Source organism: Setaria italica, chromosome IX (genome assembly GCF_000263155.2).
Source record: "Setaria italica strain Yugu1 chromosome IX, Setaria_italica_v2.0, whole genome shotgun sequence".
Taxonomy (NCBI): domain Eukaryota; kingdom Viridiplantae; phylum Streptophyta; class Magnoliopsida; order Poales; family Poaceae; genus Setaria; species Setaria italica.
In genome coordinates, this window is record NC_028458.1 from 47686269 (window position 1) to 47711345 (window position 25077).

The following is a 25077-nucleotide window of genomic DNA, read 5'->3' on the forward strand; positions in this document are numbered from 1 at the left end:
AAAATTTGTGCTTGATACATGCCATTTTTTATCGGAATAAGACGATACTACACCCATTCATTTTTAGGTGTGTATTACGATTTTTTAAGAAAAAATGTTTAGAAGTGTACTTTGATCAGCAATTTCTTTTACAATATATCATCTCAATTGCTACAAGATTATTGTTCACCAATCGGAAAATTAGGTCACCGACGGACCTATTCCTGTTTACGGCCGGTAATGGTCGTGCTGAAAGATCTTCGAAATGCAAATATGTCCATACATATCACTTTTATACACTACACTAGTTGTTATTCAAATTTTCATAAAATTGAATTTATAAATCCCAATAATATATCAGCTAAGAGTGTAGATTGAGATAGTAACAAAAGTTTGTCGCCGTCGCGGAAGAATAATATGCGAGTTTATGACGACACGTGTCGAGATGGCATCTGATCGCTCTTATGCTCCAATACGGTTTTATCAAGAAGCTACCGCATTTGACGTTTTGCTGGGCTCTGTGGGTAGAAATGCAGGATGAGATCAGCTGCAGCAGTGGCAGTGGCACTGGCACGTACGTGCTCGGTTTGTCCATGACGTGACGGCGGTGGACGGACGTGGTTACTCTCCATGCATGCAAACCCGGCCCGATCGTTAGTGATGTCGAGCGCGAGAATATTATCGATACTCTCCTGATGGCTGATGTTACACACGCACGTGTATGGCTGTAATCAAGCAGAGAGATCGTTAATGCAAAGATAGAAGTAACGTGGAAAAGGAAAGTATAGCCGCAACCAGCAACTGAGCATTAGACATTAGCTAGTGTCCTTTTACCGTGATCAAATGAACCGTTGACTTTCGTTCCCTGTTTGCTTCCTGATCGATCTGCATGTCGATCAGAAAACGCCATCAGGCACCACTGCCAGCCACGAACAGGCCCGTGCACAGTAGCCTCATTGCTGAATTAACAATGACCGCGCACGAGAATTGAAAGTTTGAAACGGAACGCAAAGCTTGTCTCTCTCAGCCGCACAAACTTCAACTCTCTCGGCGACGAGTAAATACGAGCCAAGTGTACGTGCGCGCAACTCTCTGCACTCCTCTCTAGAAAAACCTTTTTCTTCCAAATCAGGCTGAGACATACGCATCAGCAACAATGACCAATGAGCCAGCCAGTCGGCGCCTACTCGTCTAAGGCTGTTTGGATAAAGCGGTTAAAGTTTAGCACTGTCACATTAGATGTTCGGATACTAATTAGAAGGATTAAATATGAGCTAATTATAAAACTAATTGCAGAACTCCTGACCTAATTCGCGAGACGAATCTATTAAGTCTAATTAATTTATCATTAGCAAATGGTTACTGTAGCACCATATTATCAAATCATGAACTAATTAGGTTTAATAGATTCGTCTCGTGAATTAGTCTTCATCCGTGTAATTAGATTTGTAATTAAACTATATTAATACTTCTAGTTAGTATTTAAACATTCGATGTGAGCCAAACACCCCTTAATAAAGCAAAGGATCAATCGATCGATGCGTGTATAAGCTCACCCGGCAAGTCAGTAGCAGAAAAGCGACCGTCCATGTGGACCTCTCGTCTAGAAGCACGTCGTTTTCACCGTGACAGGGTCTCCCCGTCAGGCCGTCACCGAATTCTCCGTCGAGCCACAGCTAGCCACGCACCCGTGCATGCAGTCACACTGGGCGGTCTAATCGATCTAGAAGGGGTTTGTACGAGCGGTCCAGCACATAGTATGAGGTCCCGATCATCTAGGCTGGCAAAAAGGTATATGCATCTACAGTATCTCACTAGTCACTAGAAGCAAGAGGAGGTCGTGCATCTAGAGCATATATACACTAGCGACTTAGCGAGATCGATCCAAAGAAAAACCACGTCCACGCGCGGTGAGCAACCAGTGATGCCAAGTGGAAAATTATTGGAGTACCCCTGGCTGTGACTGATCTGACGGTGCATGCCACCTGTTGTCCGATTCGGCAGCCCAGTGTGTCCTGTCCGTGATCACCCGTTGACTCAACAGCGGCCGTAGGTAGCCTCACTCTTTTTATTACCTAGCGTTGTAGCTTCGACTCTAACTCCTGATGCGGTAAAGTAGTTTGGTAGAGCCCAAGTGTTGCGTAAAAATGTTAAGCGGAATGTTTTTTTCCCTCCTATGAGGTAGAGAAAAGCTGAAAAGCCAGGAGGAGCTATTTTCCTTTTTTTTTCCACTCCCTATTCATTTTTTTCTTTTTTTTTGCAAACGGGCAAATGGCCAAGGTGTTCTAGGCTGAAGTCATATTTTTTATTTTGGACTTTCGGAAGGGGAGAAGTCGAAGCTAGATCCATCTAAACTAAAAGGAGTCCTTAGGTTCTTCATAACTGTTTAATTGCAACGTGAAGCATAGGAAATACACTTTTATAGACATTATTTTTTCTATTATACAGTATCATGTCTATAGTATATGTCCTTAATTAGCCATGTCACCTTCTAAGTTCTAACCCCCATCAACCATTCATGGTCGTCGTGGCGGTGGCATCAAATCTATCCCTTTGTTCGCTTTTGTCCAGTCATATGCTTAGGAATGGTATTTAGATCCAATTCAAATCTCTTCGAGGACATGTTGCTCGAGATTGTCCTAAGTTGTCAAAATATTGTAGTTGGCTGTCTCTATTGTTAGATGGTTTCCATCGATCCTCATCAAGGCCATCATCACTGGTCAAATTGTTGCAGTTACTTATCTCTAACATATATATTTAATCGCGTGTATTCAACCCTACGTGATTCTAGATTTCTTTTTAAAAATAATGATAAAAATATCTTAGTAGCCATGGAGCTCAACATGATCTCTAGCAAGCAATCACTCTCACAGTCTCACTATAGGCTAGATCCGCCATCTTCTACATGCATACTCTCTCCATTTCAAAATGTAAATCGTTTTGGTTTTTATAGGTACATAGATTTTGATATGCACCTAAATATAAAGTTATGTTTAGATACATAGCAAAATTTATGCATTTAGAGAAGCCAAAACAATCTACATTTTAGAACGGAGAGAGTAGATTCTAAAAGCCGGGGGTTTGTTGATGGGAATAAAACCTCCACTAGATTGCCTCTAGTCCGAGGGAGGCTCTGAGCCTAAAGGGTTGTCACATAGCTTTAAGATCGATCATTGCACTAAGTAACTTACACCACCCGCTAAAAAAATCAATGTGTAGTTATTGTTTGAAATAACAATCCACGACAAGTTGTTCATATTGTTTGATAGAGACAATCTGGCTTCGTTAAGAAAAACAAATTATTTCTCATGTTTACCTTCTCACATGTCAAGCCACTAACCCTCCTGTGTCCAAGTCAAAAAACTAGTAGCTGTGGGCCATAGTCCATCTTAAAAACTCCCTTTCAAGAAATCAGAGATTTATAGAGATTTTCGTGTTTCAAACTGTAGAAACCTAACATCATCATTATTAAAATAAGTTACTCGTACTCGAAAGAAAAGAAACGTCACTGATGAGCGGCGACTCATCTCCCGTACTAATGTCTGCCTTTTTCCCCGTTGGACCGAAGCACCCGCGCATCGGCAGGACACGGTGGCAACTGGCAAGAACAAAACAAATCACGGCTACGAGCGCCCTTCACAAGTCATCGAGTCAACGAGCAGATCTCGACGAACAAAAAGCAAAAATCTAGAAACGGCGCAGCACGTCAGCGTCCCCCTCCTGTCGCGCCAAACCGTCCTCTAGAACGTCCGGATCTACGGAGTAGAGAACAATTCCAAGCAAACCGCGGCACAAATAGTAATCGCCAAACTGCCAACGGTGGTAAAAACCTGTACTCCTATATCAATCACGCTATAGCTACAGGCAATTAGCGCGCGTCAAACAGAATAATAACCCGCGCGCATCCCGTGGGCGCTGACGCCCTTCGCTTATCCCTCCCGCCTCCGCCCCTGGTGTCCTGGTTGCTCACGCTCACGCGCGCGCGCTCCCCGGCTCCCCGCTATTTAAACGCCAGGTCCGCGGCCTTTCGACGCCAAGATTGCAGAGCCAGCGGCCAGCGCGAGACGCGACTGCTTTCGCTTCATCCGTAGCAGCTAGCTTACACGTCGCACACATCACTTTCTGGGTTGTCTTTCGATCGGGTTGAGCCGTTGAGGTCGGCAGCGGATTGGAAGGGGAGGATGAACTCGGTGTGCGCGAAGCCCGCGGGCGCGGGCGCGGGCTACTTCGGCGGGGCCAGGTGCCAGCGGCGGACGCGGGTGCGGGCGTCGGCCGCGGCGGTGTCGGCGCCGGCGACGATGTACGAGGTGCTGGCGGTGGAGGAGACGGCGGGGCCCGAGGAGATCAAGGCGGCGTACCGTCGCGCCGCGCGGCGGTGGCACCCGGACGCGTGCCCCGGCGGCGGGGACCGGTTCATGGCGGCCCGGGAGGCCTACGAGGTGCTCTCCGACCCGGAGCGCAGGCGCGGCTACGACATCCAGCTCCGCTGCGGCGCGGGCTGCGGCGGCGGGTTCGGCTTCGGCGACGCCGGCTACCGCGCGGCGCGGCGCGCGGGGTTCGCGGACTGGGAGGCGCAGCTGGCCGGGCTACAGTGGCGCGCGGCGGAGCGCCGCGGCCGCGCAGGCGGGGAGACGTGGGGCAGCAGGATGCGCCGGGCGGCCGCGCAGCAGTCCCGGTAGTGTCGTCGGCGGCGGGTGTTGATTTCTTCTCCTCCTTTTCTTTTCTTTTTTCCCGCTTCGACAACGCGTGCGCACGGTGCCGTGAAGCTGTAATTTACGCTCTCCTGCAGCGTTCGTCTTCACCATCGCACATTCGCACGGTTTAGAGTGTAGAGGAGCTTGTAGTAAGTACGGTGTGCAGAAATACGGTAGTAAACATTTTCTCCTCTTTGAGGTGCAATACGGTCAATTTTTAAGTTAAACGCTCTTTTTCACCAAATCGATTCCTAAATTGGAACTGGAACGAACTTGTATTAACAAACTGTTGGAAATATTTGGAGGTGGTCAAAAGGAAAAGAAGCGTGCAGAGAGGAAAACGGGAGGGATAAGTAGCACCCAACTCGGACTCCTCTCACGTGCCCACCTCGCGCCTCGATCGGAGGCGCAACCGATAGTTGGTTGCGGTCCCGAGCGACCCAACGCTATAAGAGAAAGGAGGGTCGGCGGGTTTGGACTAACACCAACGCGCTAAACCCTATGCACACCCCCTTGCACGCCTCCCGATCACAGCAGTGTTGGAGTCGTCCAAAGACCGCCGCCGTGCCACCATCGTTGTCCCTGGACAGACGAGGTGGAGACTTGAAGGAAGGCGGGATCTACTCGGACCTAGAACATCTACGGCACCCATCATCCGACATCGTCCACGGCACAACGACACAAATGGCCAGATTGTCGCAAACTATGGCTGCTGGTTATGTTTCTAGCCTTTTACTAAGTGGTGTTCATGTTCTAGATGCTAAAGATCTCGTTTAGATTAAGTAGTGTAGATTCCTACACAATTGACCAAAACTTACGCATATTTTAAAAACCGCTTGAAAAGGGCACTCATAAGAAATTGTGGAGATCCTTGAGCCCGGCCGAATGTTTCCCCGGAAGAACAGGGTTGTTCCAAGCTTGCAAGACTCACTCATCCCAGCCGACACGGTTACCTTGTCTTCGGCTGTTGCGTTGCCATTTTGCTTGTGCCGTTGTGGTACGTTGTTTCAAAACTTGCGCCAACAATTAAATCAATAGCCGACAATAAAACACAAACTCTCGTGAAAACGGGCAAATTCACATTCAAATCAAGCACTTCGTCCACCTTCTTACAATGGCTGTGTAAAACAAAACATTGAGAGGCACCAGAGGAAGAAATCCTATTCGAACGGATCCAACCGCGTAGACTTTCTCCAAAATATGGTGCGCTACTGTGATACGAATCATCTGACGACCACTCTCTGCCGCCAAAACATTGCCCATCACTCCCATCATCTCCAAGTTATCCAATAGGCTCACTCTCAGAAAGGCCCAATTTGTCCACCACATACAGTTAATATTTAAATTGCTACACCTCAACAGTCTCATAGGTCGTCTCATGCAATGCCACGTAGGATTTTTACTGATGTAGAGAAGAGTGGGTGATGGGAGAGATCATATGCTAGATTTTAGGACTACTAGACGACTACTTGTACGAGTTGTGATTACATGCAACTTATAATATTTCTTTTTTTTTTCTATGCATAAATTAAGAGAATAGAATTACTATGAGACAACTTAAAAAGATAACAAGTTGTTTTCGTTAAATCGTCTCATAGTCCCGTCTTGTCCGGCCAGCCCAGCCGACACGCCGCGGTCGCCACAGCCCACTGGGTTGCCAACTTGCCAATGCTGCAGATATTTTCAAGCATATCCGCAGGAGACGAGAAAGTACCTGAACTACTTGGATGACAGTTTGGATGAAGCTATCAGAAAGAGAGATGTACCAGGACGCCCTGCCAGCCTGAACTCTCTGAACCTTTGGTGTGAATCGTCCTCTGACGGAGTTGGAACAATGAACCAGCCCGTTCATTTTAGAGTACATGAAATGAAGTGGACAAAGAATATACACATTCCACGCACCAGCAGAAACCTTATAATTACTAAATATATTTCCTCCATTGAACCTCCTCTGATCACCTTGCGCTGTGCACCACCACTACTACAGCATCATCCGGGTTCTCACAAAATGCCTAGCTCTAAAGTTCATCTAACTAAAGCGACATGACCATGACGCGGATTAGCGTCTCCGTCGCCATCCTCTATGCGAAAGGATTTCCTGTCGATACAGTGCCAACCGGTATGTTCCTGAATCAACAGAGATGATCTCAGTGAGTAGCCTGAATAACGATCGATGGATCATACTGAAGCAAGCAGGCAGCAGAGCAGAGTAGTTTACCGCAGCGGAGAGTTCGGGGCCTGCTCGACAAGGCAGGGTAGTCCACCTGAACATGCACCAGGTTTTTTACAGTCATACTTGGTGGTTTGGGTGTGAACGGTTGAAAGATAATCATTGATGATGCTGTCAAGGAAAGCATACCATGTGATGCTGATGGAACGAAGGCACAAGAACTGCTGGAGAACCATGTTTCAGGCAAACCATCAAGGAAAGCTGGTAGATCCGGATTTGGCAAGGCCTCTTGCAATGAACTTACGTCCATGAACTGCAAAAGATGGAGCATGTCAGGGAATTGATGTCAAGTGTAGTCCAGGATATTGGTGGCAAGTTAACTATGGGCACGTTTGGTTCCTCGAGCTAAAATTTAGTCCGTGTCACATCGAATATTCGGAGGCTAATTAGGACTAAATATGAGTTAATTATAAAACTAATTACACAGATGGAGGCTAAACGACGAGACGAATCTATTAAGCCTAATTAATCCATCATTAGCAAATGTTTACTGTAGCAGCACATTGTCAAATTATGAACTAATTAAGCTTAATAGATTCGTCTTGCCGTTTAGCCTCCATATGTGTAATGGGTTTTGTAAATAGTCTACATTTAATACTCCTAATTAGTATCTAAACATTCGATGTGACGGGTAACCAAACGCCCCATATGCTGGCAATCACTGGATACAGGTTGCAGGAGTAGGACCGGAATTTTAAGGTTAGGTTATGATTTGATTCTACATCAAAGAATAAATTATCGGACCCCACAGCACAGGGCTACAGGTAAAATGATCTGAAACCTGCAACAGTAGGCTGAACTAGTAGATAGTATTAAAGAATATTCTGGAATAGGTTCCACATGTACAACCACACAATTCTGACTATCATCTGATCCCGGTCACAGCTAATCTGCTTATGTGTACTCAGACATGACTAGTACAAGTAAAATACAACTCTGAAAATTGACAGGACTTCAAGAGCCCCTGCCAATTGAGATGTTGTATGATTGACTCGCAATTTTATTAATTCTATACTATCAGACCTCTGACAATAAGCTGTTTGAGCTGAAGTCACATGACTATGACATGACTTCCTGTCTTTGCAAACCTATATCAACAGTGTTCTAGACTATTTAGGGCCTGTTTGGCTCCAACCTGTTAAAGTTTAACACCCGTCACATCGGATGTTTGGATGCTAATTAGAAGTATTAAATATAGATTAATTACAAAACTAATTGCACAGTTGGAGTGTAATTCGCGAGACGAATCTATTAAGCCTAATTAGTCCATGATTTGACAATGCGGTGCTACAGTAACCATTTGCTAATGGTGGATTAATTAGGCTTAATAGATTCGTCTCGCGAATTAGCACAGGGTTCTGCAATTAATTTTATAATTAGCTCATATTTAGTTCTTCTAATTTGCATCCGAACATTCGATGTGACACTGTTAAAGTTTATACAACAGCGAAATGCTTTAGGCTATATTGGCGTATTGTACAGTTTGCAAGATTCTACTGGTTACAGGGGGCGTCTAGACTCTAGAGAAACCGATTCATGGAAGGTAAGCATACAAAAAAAAAATGGCCAACCTAAGTAAAACTCCATGAACGGAAGGAAGAAATGGCATTACCAGATCAGGAGTCCCTGAATGAGTGTCAAATGGAAGCTCAAATGGATTTAATGGCATCTGCTCAGTAGAGGCTCCTTCCTGTAAATAAGAGGTGATCTATAAGCCCAAAAATCAATTGTGAGAGGAACTGTATACAAAAAGCTAAATGGCATAGGAACTACTGAGAGCCATATCACTTAAGGAATGGCAGATACCAGAGATGGCTCTGCGGAAGCAGAAAGCAACGTATTAGGTGATAATCCATCCATGAATACTTGAGCAGGGTCATCATCTTGAGATCCCTAAATGGAAGGAAACACCTTTAGTGCTGAATTATTTATACCATACAAAAAAGGCAGAGGGAAATGGTATACCTTTGAAGCTACAGAGCACATAAATGGATTGCTGGTTGAAAGGGAAATGCTTACAACATTACTGTGCTCATCAATTCGCCGTTGAGCACATAGTTGATCATGAGAAACGGCCCCATTAACATCATCAAATGAATGCCAGAGCTATAAATAAACAACAACCGCAGTGAGTTAGAACAAACAACCTAACAACATTTTAAAAGCCAGAAAATAACTAACTAATTAATGAAATTCATTATTTACCCACCTGAGAACTATTTTCATCCACCGGTCCTTTAGAACCTTGCAATGATAGATCTCCCTTGACAGTGTACTGGGTGCTAGTACTGGAGGCATCAAAAGCGCTCCAAGGCTGCCATAGAAGAGGAAGTTGAAAAATTGAAACATAAGATTTGAAGCGCAAGACTAAGCTTATAGCAGAACTTCATAATGCCATCAGCTATTTCATAAAAAGAAAATGATTTTAAATATTCCAAAAGGACGTGTGATGCCTTAAAAGGAGCGCGCATCATTTATTGCGAACACATATTGACATAAAACATATATAGAAAGAGCAAACTTCTAGATCAACAAAAAATGTTGCTCACCTGAGAACTGCCTGTATCAAGAGATGTGGCAATAGATTTATTGGTAACTGAAGCATTATCCTTAGAGCTCTCAAACCATGTTGGCTCATCATTTGATTCAAAAGAAAACAAATCTCGACTCAGAGTCTGTTTATCATTGCTTGTGGCAGGAACATAAGAAAGCCCAGTGACTGAAGATTGCTTTTGCTCTGGAGGTGTATCAAATGTAGCCCACCCAGCATTGTCCATTGACGGAGCTGCTGGTATTGCTTTATCAGCAGATGGAGTTTCGGTAGGCCTATTTGCAAATAGGTCTAGAGATTGATCCAAGTTAGTTACATGGTGTTTCTGAGCAGCTGTGGAATTAAAGAGATCTTGATTTGGGGCACTAATAGCATCAGAAAAGGCTATGAAACTTGGAGCAGCGGAGTTTGTGGATTTCTGAGTCCTTTGAACATTATCATCCTCAAAAATCAAATCAAACAAGCTTGACTTGCCTGACTTAAGAGAGATTGAATCTATGTTTCCTGCTGATACAGTTCTCTGCAAGAGAGACTGGTATATTTATTTATAATGTGATAAGAAATGAAAGTAATTACGTTTTTCAAGAAATACATTTCCACCCACCTGTGAACTAGTGAGCCCATAGGAACTCTGTTGATTTGATTGATCTTTTACCACAGGTGGGCTGAAACATCCATTATCAGGAAAATTAGGTGATTGCGGTGCAGTTCTAACTGTATCACTCATGCTTGACCCTGAGCAGTTAGAAGTCCTCGATCCACAACTCTCACCAGCAAAGCCGTCCTCAGACATTCTCTCATGCAGGCTATGTGAATTGTAAGCAAATCCAGAAATCTTCCCCTGAAGCCCCCGATCTGAGCCAGGCTTCCTACTCAGGAATGCAGATTGTTTCCCATTGCGTTGCTCTTCATACTGGTAATCATAAGGTGGGCTCTGTGAAAATGAATGGTAGGAGCTTGCCCTTCTATGTTCTTCTTCATGGGCCTTTTGGTTCTGCAAGATGGAATATCATTTACCTCAGAAAGATGCATTGCTACAAAATATGCTAGGAAAGGTACATTATAAGAAGGCTTTACTTAATGAATAAAGCATAAATGAGCTTTAATCACAAATACACCTCTATAGGTATTCAGTAAATATAGCAGTAGGCTTGCTGAAGCCTCTGATAGTCAAAATGCCAGAATGATAATAATGGATAATTTTCAGACAGGGTAATAACTAGACTTCTAAGATCCAATCAAATTTACCTGTTTATCTCTTGGAGGCCTTTCAGAAAACCTCCCACCAGCATACCTTCTCTCCACATAAACAGCTTTTATGAATTCCCTAAGATTGCCAATGTTGCTGCAACAATAGGTTTTAGTTGGACATTTGTTTGGTATGTATATGTATTACCAAAACAGATAACAGTTACTGAATTCTTCTTTACCTGCTATCAGGTAGCCTCATTTTCTGGGTATCAAAATCCTTCAGGAACGATTCTCTGGCTCGCTGCATCAATCAGTTCAGGAGTTAGCACATGAACCAAAACGGCATCCCCAAGCCGCAAACAGCAGAACAACGAACTCAGCAGATGGCTTCACCTGGTTCCCACCCTTCTGGAGAGCCTCGACCTCTTGCGTGCTGAACGTGGACATGGAGACGGATTTCACACGGTGCGTGAACTCACGGCTACAAGTGCATCGATGTGTTAGGATAACAGAATAATTCAGAACATAAGCATGCCCGAATGCAACTAGCTAGCAGCTAAGTCAATCCTTCTTCAGAACGACTCGAATCCAATCCAATCGAACAGTCGAACAGTACAACTAAAATGCATCGCTAATTTGGGTAGGCGACGCATTGAAAACCCAATCCAATCCAACAAAACTCGATGAAAAACAAGAGGCACGGATGATCTCAAATGCACGGAATCCGGTGACAGGAGCGGAGAAGGCGAGGCAGCACTCACTGGATGCCGCTGCAGGAGACGCAGACGAAGGTCCAGAAGCTGGTGCACACGTACTGCGGCCCCTGGATCAGAGTCACATCGCCACACACACCAAGAAAACACAGATAAATGAGTAAGCATCGAGCACCGCCACGGATCAGAAGCAGCAAGCAAGCCACGCTGCCACGGGCCACGCAGAAATGACGGGGTAATGGAGCCCTTACGAGTCCGTTGCAGTTGACGCATTTGCGGTTGGGCGGCAGCTTGAGGAGCCCCCGCACGATCCGCTCGTTCCTCTCCTCCTCCTTCCTGGACGCGGCCGCCATCGCACTTGCAGCTTCGGCCGGAGAACTTCAGCCTGGATTTGTCGCGTCGCTCGCCGCTCTTCCCCTCGAATCGAGCGCGGGGCTCGGCCGGCGATCTCGCAGCGGGTTCCGGGCGATTTCTGCGATTGAAGAATGGGCGCCGGAATCGGAGGGAAGCAAGGCGTGCAACGGGGCAAGCAGCAGCAGCAGCAGAAGCGAGGCGTGGGAGTGGCGGTCTGCGTGTCTGCAGGCTGGGCGTTGGGTTGCGCTTGGTTCCTTGCGTTTCGAACTGGGCTACCGCTGTCGCCGTGCGAGATGGCGATGGGAAAATTGGCAATGGGATGCGAGGACCGAGGAGGGTGCCAGGGTGACCTGTACGCTGGTAGTTGCAACGGCTTAAAGAAATTTAAGGGCTGTTTGGCAACCATGTGTTAAAGTTTAACACCTATCACATCGGATGTTTGGATGCTAATTAGGAGTATTAAATATAGGCTAATTACAAAACTAATTGCACAGATGGAGTGTAATTCACGAGACGAATCTATTAAGCCTAATTAGTCCATGATTTAACAATATGGTGCTACAGTAACCAATTGCTAATGATGGATTAATTAGGCTTAATAGATTCGTCTCGCGAATTAGCACAGGGTTCTGCAATTAGTTTTATAATTAGTTCATGTTTAGTTCTCCTAATTAGCATTCGAACATCCGATGTGACACTGTTAAAGTTTAACACCACGTATCCAAACACCCTCTTAAACAGGCTATTATGCCCCTAAATCGCCCGTGACGTTTTGTTGTACAGAGGCACAGAGCCATGGCACAAGGAGCCAATTACTCCCTTTTCTTCGAAAATAAATTGTTTCCGTATTACTATGTTTGATTTTAAAACATTGGTCTTACCAAACTATATGACTTATGTGCATATTTCATCTCAGGTCTTGTTTAGTTACCTTAAAATCCCAACTTTGATACTATACAAAAGGAAGATTTCCCATCCCATCAAATTTACGGTACATGTACGGAGTACTGAGTGTAGACGAAATCAAAAACTAATTGCATAGTTTGGTTGTACTTTGCGAGACGAATCTTTTGAGCCTAATTAGTTAATATTTGGACAATAATTCACAAATACAAACGAAAACGCTACAGTATGCTACAGTACTAGCACAGTAATTTTGGTTGTCCAAAATCGGGCAACTAAACAGGACCTTATTTAGTACTGGTGGATGGATCTTGGGGTTACCAATAATGGGCCTTTCGAAGTGGTCAAGCGGACACAAGGAACTTGTGAACATCATGGGAAACAGCAGTAAGCCAGTAACAACGCCACCGATCCTACCCAAACCCAACTGAGCCCGGATTCCCGTCCCATCCAGAGTCCCGGAGGACCCTGCTTCGCCTTAGGGTTCGTTAGGTTCTCTATGAAAACTGATTCTCTAATAAAAATAATTTTATAATTAAAAATAATTTTCTTTAATTTTTTTAGTCTAAAACTCTTAAAATTATGATGTGGAATCACTTCAACGAAACATGAGAAGCTACCTTTTCCCAGCTCTTCACCTAGTTTATTTTAAAGAATCACTTCACAGAATTAGCAGATAATTACTTCTCTTTGGAAAAACTGTTTGACAAAGCTCCTCCTAAATTTAACAGAGAATCAACTTTAAAAGCTCTACCAAACGCATCCTTAGATTGCGGCGAAACACGGCAACATATGTCGTCTTCTGTCCAGCAGCTCGTTGTGGCAGGAACGTAAACTCCCTTGAGTACTGTACACCTTTTTTGAAAAAATTCCCGTCTCTCGAAGGTTGAAACCAAGGAAAAGATAGCTAGCGGTAGAAAAACCAGGGAGCCTGGATGGATCTACTCTGGGTGGATCTTAGTGTAGTTCAGAGGGGCCATGGACCCCTGGCTAATGGCAAAATAGTAATGTCCCGTTTGGATACGCTAAACTTTAGCATAGTACTAAAGTTTAGCACTCTTAAATGGGATACTAAAGTTTAGCACTCTCAAATGGGATGCTAAAGTTTAGCACTTGGGACTGTTTGATTATTGTGCTAAAGTTTAGTATCTTTGATGAAAAATAACTACATTGCCCTCATTTACTCCTCTTCATTCCTCTTCATGCCTACCCTCACCTCCCCTGCGGCTCCTGCGTTTCTTCTCCTCTCACCTCGCCTTTCTTCGCGGGCCGCGGGTGTCCTCAGTTGGCCACCGCCTCGCCGCTGGGCTCAGATCCTTACCTGATCCTTGCTGCCGTGCGGAGCTTGGATGGGGTTGGCGGAGCAGCGGGTGGAGATGCGGGGCGTGGCGAATTGGTGGTCATCCCGAGCCATGGGGTAGAGTGGAGGGGGTGTGCGTGGCATGGAGCCATCCCATGGCGCCGTTGGCGGCGGGCGGCGGTGGGGGGATGCGGAGGAAGTGAGGTGGTTGAAGGGGGGAGGAGAGGTGAGCCTGAGGGAGTGACTGGACTGCCCGGGCCGTGCGGTGGAGGCATCGGAGGCGGTGGCTGTCGCGCACGCGCAGGGGGTGGCCGTGGGTAGCGCGCGCCCCTCGTGCTTCGTCGTGCACTAGATTCGCGCGCCCCCTCCAGATCCGGGCGGAGGAGGCCGGCGGGGTCGGCGAAGGAAGCGTGGCCGGCGGAGGCGTGGGGCAGGGCGGAGGAGGCAGGGCCGAGCATTGGCGGCGGGGCCGGGCGAAGGAGGTGGGGCCGGCGGAGGCAGTGGGGCCTGGCGTTGGCGGCGTGGTCGGCGGGGCTGGGCGGAGGAGGCAGGGCCAGTGGGGGCGGGCAAGGACATGCGGAAGAGGCAGGTGGCGGGGAGGAGAGAGAGGGGGGCAGCTAGGGAAAATGTGGGCTTGGGATCACTTTTAGCACTATTAGTAGGTTTTAGCACCCCTTGGGTGTGCTAGTGAAAAGGGATGTGCTAAACTTTAGCATACCAAATTTAGCACACATGTTTGGATGCACAAGTGCTAAAAGTGTGCTAAAAGTGCTGTGCTAAAGTTTAGTACTATGTATCCAAATCAGCTAGTGTCCGTTGATTTTTAGAGCAAACAAGCATGGCTGGCCTCCTGAGCAGAGCAGTCCCAACTCTCCATCTCAGCCAGTTTCTATAGCATCTAATAAGGGCCATGTCAAAAAAATCTGACGTGGCAACAGAGTTACCGACGAGAGAGAGAAAAATTTGACGTGGAACGGCTTGCGGCAACAAGCTGGGAGAAGCCCCGCAAAACGCGCTGACTCAGTTCCTCCCCGCGTGAGAAGCCAAAAATAGTGGCTTATCGCGGCTCATCCCCATCCAATTCCATCGCTGTCCTCGATATCGAGCAGCACGGGTGCGGGGCTAACCTGGTGGCGGTAGCGGCAGGTGGAGCATCGGCGGCGGCGTGACGCTCCTGATGTGCCGACGGAGACCACGGCGGCGGGCTTGGGGCGGATCGACGGCGGGTGGAGCACCGATGGCGGCGTCACACGCCTGATGCGTCGGTAGAGTCCACGGCGGCGGGCTTGGGGCAGATCAACGGCGGCAGCGTGACGCGCCTGATGCACCGACGGAGTCCACGGCGGCGGGTAGGGCGCAGCATCGGCGGCGTCCGCCGACAGGAGGTGGGGGTGTGGGGCTGAAGGTGGAGGGTAGAGAATCGGAGGTGGGGATGCGGGTGATGGCCTGGCCGCCGCCCGCGCGAGAGAGAAGGAAAGAGCTGGTCGGATAATGAGAGAGGAGGGGAAAAGAAAAGAAGGGGAGAAGAGAGGAGAGGAGAAATAAAAAGGAAAGAAAAAGAAAGGAAAAATGAAGAAAGAAAAGGAAAGGAAAATGATGAAAAAAAGAAAAAGAAAAGGGAAAAAAGAAATATAAGGGTATTTTGGACAATTGACATCTTCTAAAAAGTTAGGAGAAGTCGTTTTGCCAAACGTTTTCGTACAAAATAAGCTAGTGTCAGAAAACTGCTGCTTTTTCATATGATCTAGAGCTAGAACTGTTTTTTTACGAGCTAAAGCCGTGCCAAATTGGCCTTACCGAGTCGGCGCAGCGACCAACACGCTAGGACGCGACTGCTTCCGCGTTGGGGGCTTCTCAGCGCTTCCTTCCTCCCCAAACGTTGTGGGCCCCACTGTCTGGGGGACTTCCGCTACGCCAAGGGGAGCTTGCAAGCTTGATGCCGTCGCCCGCCGCCCGCGCTAGATAGCTCAGCGCTCGCACTCCTCGGTGGCTGTTGTCCACTCTCGTCGGAGGCCGCCGTCCATGCACGGCCGCCCCGACCCGCCACTGTGAACTGCTGACGCGTGTGCCGCCCACATTCACCCTAGTATGACCTCGCCGGCGCAGAGCTCCCCGCCCATGGCCTTGCTGCTGGCCAGTCGTATGAGCAACGCTGCCTGTCCGCTTGCTTGAGTCTACCGCCGCTTGCCCGCCTGCGGGGGCCTTGGAGCTGGCCGGTTGCGCGAGCTCAATCTTCTTGCGGCCAGCCGGCCAGGGACATGTCCTCAATCTCAGCAGTAACAACAAAATAAGCGGAGTTCTATCTCAATCTTCGGACTTGTTCGCTTCAGCTTATTCAGCCGACTCCGAGGACGTGTGCTTCACGAACTGAATTCATTCCCTTCCAAATTTTTTTGCCTCTCGCGGTGCTCATGCTCTTACGTTCCATTCCGTTTTTCCCTGGTGACGGCACCTAACTCATCAAAGCATGGAGCATGCCGCGAGCCCCGCAGCCGCGCCTGCACTGCAGCTCGCCGTCGACTAGATTGGCAGCCAAGGTAGCAAGCAGTCCAGGTAAATTAATTTGAGCAGAGAAGAAGGGAGCTGCTGGTTTGGTCGGGGAAGAGAGATCAGAGGAAGAAGAGGCAATGGTGTTGGATAATTAGGCAATTGCTTTACTAATTTCTGAAATAAATAAATCATGACAAGAGACAATACTAACATGCAAAACTCTAACATACTAAACAACAAGAACAACATAATCATGATCTCAGAAAACATGATTAACAACCAGATCAGATCATGGCGCACTTGCCGGGAAGCCATGATGACAAGCGGCGGTGACGGAATGATAACGGTGTTGCGGACGGATCGCAGCAACCGATGTTGAAGATAACGGTACGTCGCGACCCGAAGGTTGGACGGAGGACGAGCCGTGGCGACGAACTTAAGCAGTCACGCGGAACGCTTCTCAAAAACCTTATTCGTCCTCGCCCGGTGCAGGAATACAAGGACGACTGGTTCCGGAGATCTGATCTCCCATTTGCCGGTGCACACCGACGCAATGGAATGGAGAAGACTACAGCGGCGGCGCAATAATGTAGAAAAAGGCAAAACCTAACTCGTATAGACCACCCTAACCTGGGAGCCATCCTGTATAGTAGTCTATGGTGCATCTTTTCCATGAGGGTAGTGGTTCGTATTTATATGGAGGAAAACCCCCAACACCCTCGTCTATTAGCAATGCAGGACTAATATATGGTGTACTCCTCTTACACTAATGGTGTACTCCTCTTACACTAATAGATGGGGGAGAGAGAAGAGGGGAGAATTTATTACAGATGGGGAGAGAGAAGAGGGGAGAATTTATTATGGACACGGGTGGAAAAATTGTGGGTTGTGAAAGATGGTTTCCAGAGAAGATGTTTTGCTTACGTGGCACCGTAGACTCTGTTCGTAGAAATTGTAGGTTGGGACTGCCTTAGGTGCTCAAACCCCGCCACTGGATCTACTGATCTGGCCAAAAGGCCGGCTGGGCGGAAGGCGTGAGATCTGGTGGTTGAACAGCTATACCAACGCAGCGGCAGCTCGATCCGCTGTTAGGTGCGCAGATCAGAAGATGGATGGGGGCGTTGCCGCTGTTGGGTTTGAACTGGCACCACAGCTAGGATTATTTCGCAACCACCCGGTGTCAACTGGAAGGTGCAACCGCGCGTTATCCAAACCCCATGGATCCACCAAAAAGGCGTGGTCCTTGAGTGCTACCTAGATCTAGAATCTCAGCTGAGCTGGTATCGGCCGCCCATGGCCCCAGTTTAGTTTTTTTTTCCTTTGAAGAGGATGAGGGCCCAGATATGGTACTATTCGTTTTAAGGCCCATCTGACTGGCTTTAACTCGGCGCCCTTTCAGACCGTAAACAGGCCCAACCCAGATGAAGTCCAACACAAGAAGCCCTAAAAAAATAGGGAAGCAGGAAGGAGAGAAAGGTCCAGAAGGCCTACTGCACACGGTAGCTGGTAGCAAGCGGCAAAGGCATCGGCAACGGAGCCACAGTGGTGGCACGCGTCGCTCTCGCGTGCGACGCGACGCGCTGGTCACGTACGTGTCACTGCTCCCTGTCTCCCTATACGAGTCACACGTGTCCACTCCCGGAGCTACGTGTCGCGCTCTCATTTCTCACGCCGGAGTATATACGCGCTTCACCGCTTCCAGGGCCTCACCTCACTTGTGTGCTGTTACACTTTCGAGCACGAAACAAACACTAGCTCAGACCAGTCGAAGAAAGAAGCACATCGTTCCGAGAGAAGTCGAGAGAGAAGACCATCGCAATGGCGTCGAGGCAGGACACCCACGAGGCACGCGCCGAGTCTGACGCGCGTCGCGCCGTGGAGGAGCTCGCGCGGGCGCGGGACGGGCACCTGGTGCAGGCGGAGAAGAACGCCCGGTCGGCCGCGGACGAGATCGCGCGGTCCCGCGCCGACCGCGACGTCGTCGGTGCTACCGGCGCCGGCGCCGGCGGCATCTTAGGGAGCGTGCAGGAGGGCGCCAAGTCCTTCGTGAGCGCCGTGGGCCGCACCTTCGGCGGCGCCAAGGACGCGGCCGCCGACAAGACCTCCCAGACGGCGCAGGCCACGGGGGACAAGCTCGGCGAGTACCGGGACTACACCGCCGAGAAGGCCCGGGAGACCAACGACAGCGTGGCGCGGAAGACCAGTGAGACGGCGGAGGCCACCCGGAACAAGCTGGGTGAGTACAAGGACGCCGCCGTGGAGAAGGCGCGGGAGACCAAGGACGCCGTGGCGCACAAGACGAGCGAGACCGCGGAAGCGACCAAGAACAAGCTCGGCGATTTCAAGGACGCGGCAGCCGGGAAGGCGCGCGAGGCCATGGACGCCACCGCGGACAAGGCGAGGGAGGCCGGGGACGCCACCAGGAACAAGGCCCAGGAGACGAGGGACTACACCGCCGACAGGGCCAGGGAGGCCAGGGACGTGACCAAGCAGAAGGCCGGCGAGTACACCGACGCAACCAGGGGCGCCGCGCAGGAGGCCAGGGACAGGTCCCGGGCCACCGCTCAGACTGCCGCAGACAGGGCCAGGGAGACGGCCGCCGGCGCCCACGACGCCGACAGGTACGTGCCGTTTCGATGATCATTATTCGTTCTCTACACACTGGTGTTCACGTACGATTAGATTGACACTTGACCGTGTGATTTGCGTGTGTTAATTGCGCGTGCAGGGGGCAAGCGGGGCCAGGCCTGCTGGGCGCGCTCGGGAACGTGACGGGCGCGATCAAGGAGAAGCTGACGCTGGGCGGCAACGGAGCGGCGGAGCAGCTGCACGGGGCGCGGCTGGGCGGCGACGACGAGCGTGCGGCCAAGGAGCGCGCCGCGGAGAAGGTGGCGTCGGTGTACTTCGAGGAGAAGGACCGGGCGCTCCGGGAGCGCGCGGCGGAGCGGGTGGACCGGTGCGTGGAGAAGTGCGTGGAGGGGTGCGCCGGCTCCACCTGCGCGCACCGCCAGGGCAAGATGTGAGTGCGCGTACGTGGCGCGCGACCGGGCGCTACGTGGCCCGGCCACCGGCCTACTGAGACGCCGTCCCTGCACGGGCAAATAATAAACTGCTACTAGTAGTCTCTAGCAGAGCTTCGTGCTTCAAGTTTTCCTTTTTTTTTCCCATGCTTTCCACAATGTTAAATTTCCCACTTGCCTTTGTAACCTCTGGTAAATGCTTACTAATGAGAAGCTCTGCTTTTGGAAGTAATCTGAGTAGAATATTACTCATACACTGGGACAGTGGGACGGCAGGATGGTAGAAAGCGGCAGTGCAATTTGAGCAGCAGCATCGCATCACCCAAACGTACGACCGCGTGGCTTCTGAATTAGCAGCGGTCGTTACGGCCGTCCCCGCTGTGGTTCCCGACCGAGGTCGATGCCTTGAATTTTGTGGTGCAATTTAACTGTAAATAACCATCAAAAACGAAATACAATGTGTACTCGGTCTTTTTTCGGAAACCCAAGCGCGCATGATTATTATCACCATGGTTCAGTCAAATCACAAACTACTAAAGAGTATACAAAGTCTGGGAAACCACTTAAAACTTTAGAGGAGATTAGGCCAAAAGCCGGAACGATCCGATCCGGTTGCCATCCAATACGAGCAAGCAGCTAGGTATATGAGACGCCTTGACATGATCGGGGCAGAAACGCCACTCCCCTTCCCCTAACAAGAGACATGCGGATCAATTTCAAGATTACCACACCAAAACAACAGCTCCGCCAATGAATCTCGATCGGCCAAACCGTCAAAGACAATCTGTTTCCCCTGCGACAGGAGGCTGCGATCCTGATGGATCTCTTCCAATGAATCACAAGGAAAACCAACTTCTTGGAACTGCCGCGGTGTGAGCTCCCAGGGCTGGCACCTCTTCTTCAGACACAAACTAACCACGGCATATGAAGTTTCCAAAGAGAGCCCCTGTTTCACAAAACCAAATAAAATGAACTCATGCTGGCAGGCACTCCCAAAGACAACATGGAAACATGAGGTTCAGAGGAAGAATAAAGTTTTGGTTGATGAGACTTCTGGTAGCTGACGTTTTAAACACGCGAGCAGACAAACAGCACAGCAGCAAACCTGCTGGCGTTAAAGCATTGCATATATAATAGTTTAACGGAGGATAGACTCGCCTTGCTATTGAGGAACCGTGCAAAGCTTACTGCATCAGAAGGGCCTCTTGGAGAACTCTCTTGGTTCCTAGAGATCCCTTCAGCAAACTTGATGCACATGTCAAGCATTTCCACCACATTGTCAACGCTAGAAAAAAAGATAAAACCTAGCATCCTGTTTTGAACAATAAACACTTACAAAGGTTAGCAGCACACTATATGACAGTGTAATATCAACGTCATTTTCCCTATTTAACACCACATACCTCAATATCAAAACCATGAGTTCAACAGAAGATACTGGTATTTAGACTGTTGTCCAAAGCAAAGAATCCATTGTCTGTCCTTTGATTTGGACGAAACCTTTCTAGGAATGCGTCATATGCTGTTACTACTTCCTCATTTGGTATAAAAGAAGGTAGACTTTGCAACGAAACAAACATCTTAACCATCTGGATTAGATGTTCAGGAACATCATAATTGATTCTGTCCGCGGGATAGCCAATTCGAGAGCGCACAAGATATGAATCAGTCATTGGACAACTGCAGGGGAAAGGAATACAATTGATCAAAGGAAAATAGCATTAACAGAACATGCAAAGTTTGATGTTCTGATCTACTAAGCATCAATTCTCCTCAAGAGACACATTTATATTTCTTAGAAGTGTTTGTTAACTGAAATTCATAGATGAGCAATAATTGTGTTATGTACCTCAGTAGTTACTCAAAAAAGCTATTTATCACAAGGTTAAGAAATTGTCCTTGCAATTTTAATTGCTATTGCACAATAGCACTATTAAGACTTCATTGGTCAGTTTTGACGGAAGGTACCCGTGTGCAGAAAACTTAAACAAATCTATGTGACTATGTTCAACAGTTTGGATCCAGGGCGCCACTCCTGCGTAAATATTTAACAAAAACAATACTTACAAAATTTTAGTACTCCACTACTTGGTCACTTTTTATTATTTCAAAAAAAATTATAAATTTAACATCATTACACATTCCATGTGCAGCGCCAAGGAACATAAAGAATACCCATCTATTATAGCATGGTGCCATGATCCATACTCCCATAACCAACTGTAATAAAAGGAAGGAAGGAAGAAATTAAAGGTATCAGGATGTTATGCAAGTAAACATGCATACCCAAAATAGCTGGAGGAAGTAATTAGATCGTGATAGTAGCCAAGAGAATTAGCATCACGCGCTAGCTGTATACATAAAAGAAGAAAATTATCATCAGAAAATAGAGATCTTTTTTCCTATGCAACATGTCATAGGCATAGTAAACAAAAGACACTTGGATAGCAAAGCAGCTCCTAGTCTGAGATTGCCATCATAAAACAATTGACTGGTCTATTAACACACCATACTTTGCTCAAATTCATGAAGGACAAATTCAGGGAGAAGAGTCTCAGTGGCTAGCCTTTTCAGTGCCTACCCTTTTGACAGCCTCCTTCACTAGATCCGCCTCCTCCACACCCAAATCTAGATGTAACCACGAGGGATTTCTATGGCAGTGATAATGCACTTCCATGCAAGTTCTGGCCTGGCTGCTACCATGGAGAAGATGCGGTGGTTCAGGTTTACTAGCTATTTGGTGATGTTGGGTGACGCTTCTTCTGGTGCCCACGCTTTAAGGTTTTCTTCATTGATTTAACAGTACATATGTTCGATTGATTTGTATGTACTAACTTTTAATCCCTCGCTTTCGTTGATGGTAGATTGACAATTGTTGTTTCACATGCTGGATTGATGGTCATATGGTTCTGCATGTTCAAGAGTACATTCGGCATCTGCAAGTCCTCATAGATCGGTCGCAGCAGGAGGATATGGAAAAACATCAATATGTCAACCAATTGTTGGAAGATAGAAGGTAAAAAGATGAACATATGAACAAATTGTTGCAAGAGAAGATGTTGATGGCTGATCGTATCAATCAACTAGAGGAATAACTACGGCAGGAGCGAGCGAGGAATATTAACTGGCATTTCATGCCACCTATGGTTGCTGGGCGTCGACACTACTATGGGTGAACATGGTTGTATCATTACGGGTGAATGTGTTCATGAGCATTTACCTCAATGTGTGTCAGTTTGTATCAAACTTGTAGCTCTACCACACTTCATATGAATATATTACGTCGGTTTGTAGAACCAAATTTCCATTAGCATCATGATTGTGTTTGTAACACCTCATATGCAATGTATGGTTCAAATAGTCCACAATAATACTACATTACATAATTCAAATAGTCTACAACATCAGTCCATTACATAATTAAAATAGTTCATGATACAAGTCCATTACATAAATCAAATACTAATGGATGAAGGTTCATTCCATTACTACTCTGAATTGGCATCGAACAACAACTCATCATCAGCCCAAACGTCCTCCACATCCTGTTCCATGTCCGTTGCGATGTCCTTCCCCTTGGCCTCTACATCCTGCGCCTTCTCGTTGCCCTTGACCTCCACATCCTGAGCCTTGTCCTTGCCCTTAGCCTCCACATCCTGCGCCTTTGCCTTGCCCTTGACCTCCATATCATGCGCCTTGCCCTTTCCCTTGGTGTCATATGCAACATTCTTAGGTAAGTCACACACAAGTGTCTTTATTGCCTCCATTTGCAACTCCCTTGCCATATCTTGCATTTCCTCCCTACTATTGGTAGCCACTTTGTCCGTCGTATCTTTAGACCCGCCATCTTTAGGCAACTCACCAACAAGTGCCTTCATTGCCTGCAATTGTGCCAACTTTGCAACTATTCTAGCCTCCTTCAAATCAATCCCTTTTTTTTCTGCCGCCAACAGTTGGAAGTATTCTTCCATTGACCTTTTAGGAAAGACCTTTGTTGGATCAAACTCATTCCAATCATGAAGCCATTTCTCCCTCCTCATACGCTTGCTCTCCTCTCTTCCTCCTCCTCCTCCTTCCACCTCTTCCTCATTCTCTCATCCTCATTAAGTGACCGTGGATACTTGCTCCTATTCCTCCTCCAATATTGAATGAGTGACTCTCGAACCGCCTCTCCAAGCAGAACACGTGAACGTTCTTTTTCTTCAACAATCTGATCTTTGCAAATGGGGCCAAACAACATGTTATCTGATGGAATAAGAACATCGTGCTCCGTCCTTACTTCATTTTTCCTCTTGAGTGTTTCTTCAGTTTTCAAACATTTAGAACAACGCCCTAAACATAGGTGGAGTTGTTCCCTACCTGGAAAGGTCTCCCTATCACAAGTCCTCCCCTCCTACAAAAAAATAAGAAAGTTCATTTGTACTCAAACAAAAGCCTTTAGCACATGATTGAGACTCCAAATAAATGAAATTAGGAAAGTAACTTTACCCGATAGTCTCCATAAGAATTGCCACAATACCAACCATAGCCAAGCTCCGACGGAACCACACCCCTACGAGCTAGTATTCCACACTTATAATGAGGCCTAGGAGTCCTATCACATGGCCACTTCTCTTTCCCACTCTCGAATGCTTGCACCCACTCTTCTGTCAGTCGATGGGACTTGGGACCGTAGATGTACTTCTGAAAATCAAATAGTGGCCATCCATCCTGCACAATAAATTAAATCACATAGGTCAATGAAACAAATGCAACTGCGCTAACCGATCAAATTTGCCAATTTTCTACTCCTTACATGTGTTGTTATCTTGCAACGAAAGAATGGCGTGAACTTCACGGGAAGCTCAAGATTAGGATGTTGCAACTTGCTTGGAACCCCACAATGGCATGATGGTGGGTTCGTAACACGCTGGCATGCAACCTCCTACTTTTGTTCGTCCGTCATCGGAGGTGGATTCGGTGGAGGTGGCACCCACCATCTGAACTGATGATATGACTGATTGACTGACTCATGCCATCCAAAAAGATGGATCCTAGGATCAAACTTGTCAAGCCCATCAATCCATTGGTGGAAGTGACAAGGACCCTTACTGAAGTGATGAGGATATCCATATGTATTAAATTCCCACTTTGTCGTGCATGTGTAGAATGCCCTTCCGGCTATAGTCTCATCCCTTGATTGCTTCACCTGAGCTAGGATGCCACATTCACACATAGGGACTGGAAGAGGTGGCGGCACGGGGTTGTCCGCATCGCCCTCATGATATGCCTTGATCTTACGCTTCCGTGACACCATCTCCCTGACAAAGATGAAAATATATTAGAATAATTGTATATAAAAATTAAATGAAGTGGAATTAACATGATGCAAAAAGTACCAACAGGAAGAATAAACATGTAATCCTAAGTCAATACCGTATTTGCACTCGTCCTACTCCTAGACCCACTTGTTCCTCTTGTTTTTTGGATAAATTTTTTTGGACCCTGCTTGTGCTGTTCAATGAGGTGACCCTCCTGGTGGTAGTGACTACAACATGGCTTCACCATGTCTTGGTCGAACTCTCCGTAACCGTAAATATCGATGTCTTACCCACTTGACTGGTCCATCTCATTGCGCAGCCGCTTCTTCTTCCTCCTTCCAACCTTGGTTTT

At 47.5% G+C, this 25077-nt stretch overlaps 3 protein-coding genes across 4 annotated transcripts; 2 read left to right on the forward strand and 1 right to left on the reverse strand.

The window, feature by feature from the left end:
* Positions 1–4160: 4160 nt before the first annotated feature.
* Positions 4161–4658, forward strand: LOC101785917 (chaperone protein dnaJ 20, chloroplastic-like). Its single transcript, XM_004984475.2, has one exon. The coding sequence runs from the start codon at positions 4161–4163 to the stop codon at positions 4656–4658; it is 498 nt and encodes a 165-aa protein (XP_004984532.1).
* Positions 4659–6413: 1755 nt separating this feature from the next.
* LOC101786326 (probable ADP-ribosylation factor GTPase-activating protein AGD14) lies at positions 6414–12056 on the reverse strand. Of its 2 annotated transcripts, none has more exons than XM_004984478.3 (14): positions 11610–12056; positions 11407–11468; positions 11039–11126; positions 10885–10946; positions 10703–10799; positions 10059–10448; positions 9453–9974; positions 9113–9217; positions 8869–9009; positions 8710–8796; positions 8516–8593; positions 7033–7156; positions 6892–6937; positions 6414–6800 (listed from the first exon to the last, which is right to left on the reverse strand). In XM_004984478.3, exons 1-14 carry the CDS (start codon positions 11709–11711, stop codon positions 6755–6757), a joined length of 1950 nt encoding a protein of 649 aa, XP_004984535.1. In that variant the 5' UTR covers positions 11712–12056; the 3' UTR covers positions 6414–6754. The 2 variants fall into 2 exon arrangements, with proteins under 2 accessions (XP_004984535.1, XP_012704173.1); XM_012848719.2 differs by having other exon boundaries at positions 9453–9986.
* Positions 12057–18132: 6076 nt separating this feature from the next.
* LOC101752991 (late embryogenesis abundant protein 1) lies at positions 18133–19655 on the forward strand. Its single transcript, XM_004984480.3, has 2 exons — positions 18133–19026; positions 19134–19655. Exons 1-2 carry the CDS (start codon positions 18224–18226, stop codon positions 19426–19428), a joined length of 1098 nt encoding a protein of 365 aa, XP_004984537.1. The 5' UTR covers positions 18133–18223; the 3' UTR covers positions 19429–19655.
* Positions 19656–25077: the final 5422 nt, after the last annotated feature.

Bases quoted from the DNA above. Each gene is read 5' to 3' on its own strand.
- LOC101785917 (XM_004984475.2), top strand. From the start codon at position 4,161: ATGAACTCGGTGTGCGCGAAGCCCGCGGGCGCGGGCGCGGGCTACTTC.
- LOC101752991 (XM_004984480.3), top strand. From the start codon at position 18,224: ATGGCGTCGAGGCAGGACACCCACGAGGCACGCGCCGAGTCTGACGCG. The intron at 19,027-19,133 runs GTACGTGCCGTT...TTGCGCGTGCAG, and splicing joins GGCGCCCACGACGCCGACAG to GGGGCAAGCGGGGCCAGGCC.
- LOC101786326 (XM_012848719.2), bottom strand. From the start codon at position 11,711: ATGGCGGCCGCGTCCAGGAAGGAGGAGGAGAGGAACGAGCGGATCGTG. The intron at 10,800-10,884 runs GTAAAGAAGAAT...CTATTGTTGCAG, and splicing joins ATGAGGCTACCTGATAGCAG to CAACATTGGCAATCTTAGGG. The intron at 6,938-7,032 runs GTATGCTTTCCT...GTGCATGTTCAG, and splicing joins CGTTCCATCAGCATCACATG to GTGGACTACCCTGCCTTGTC.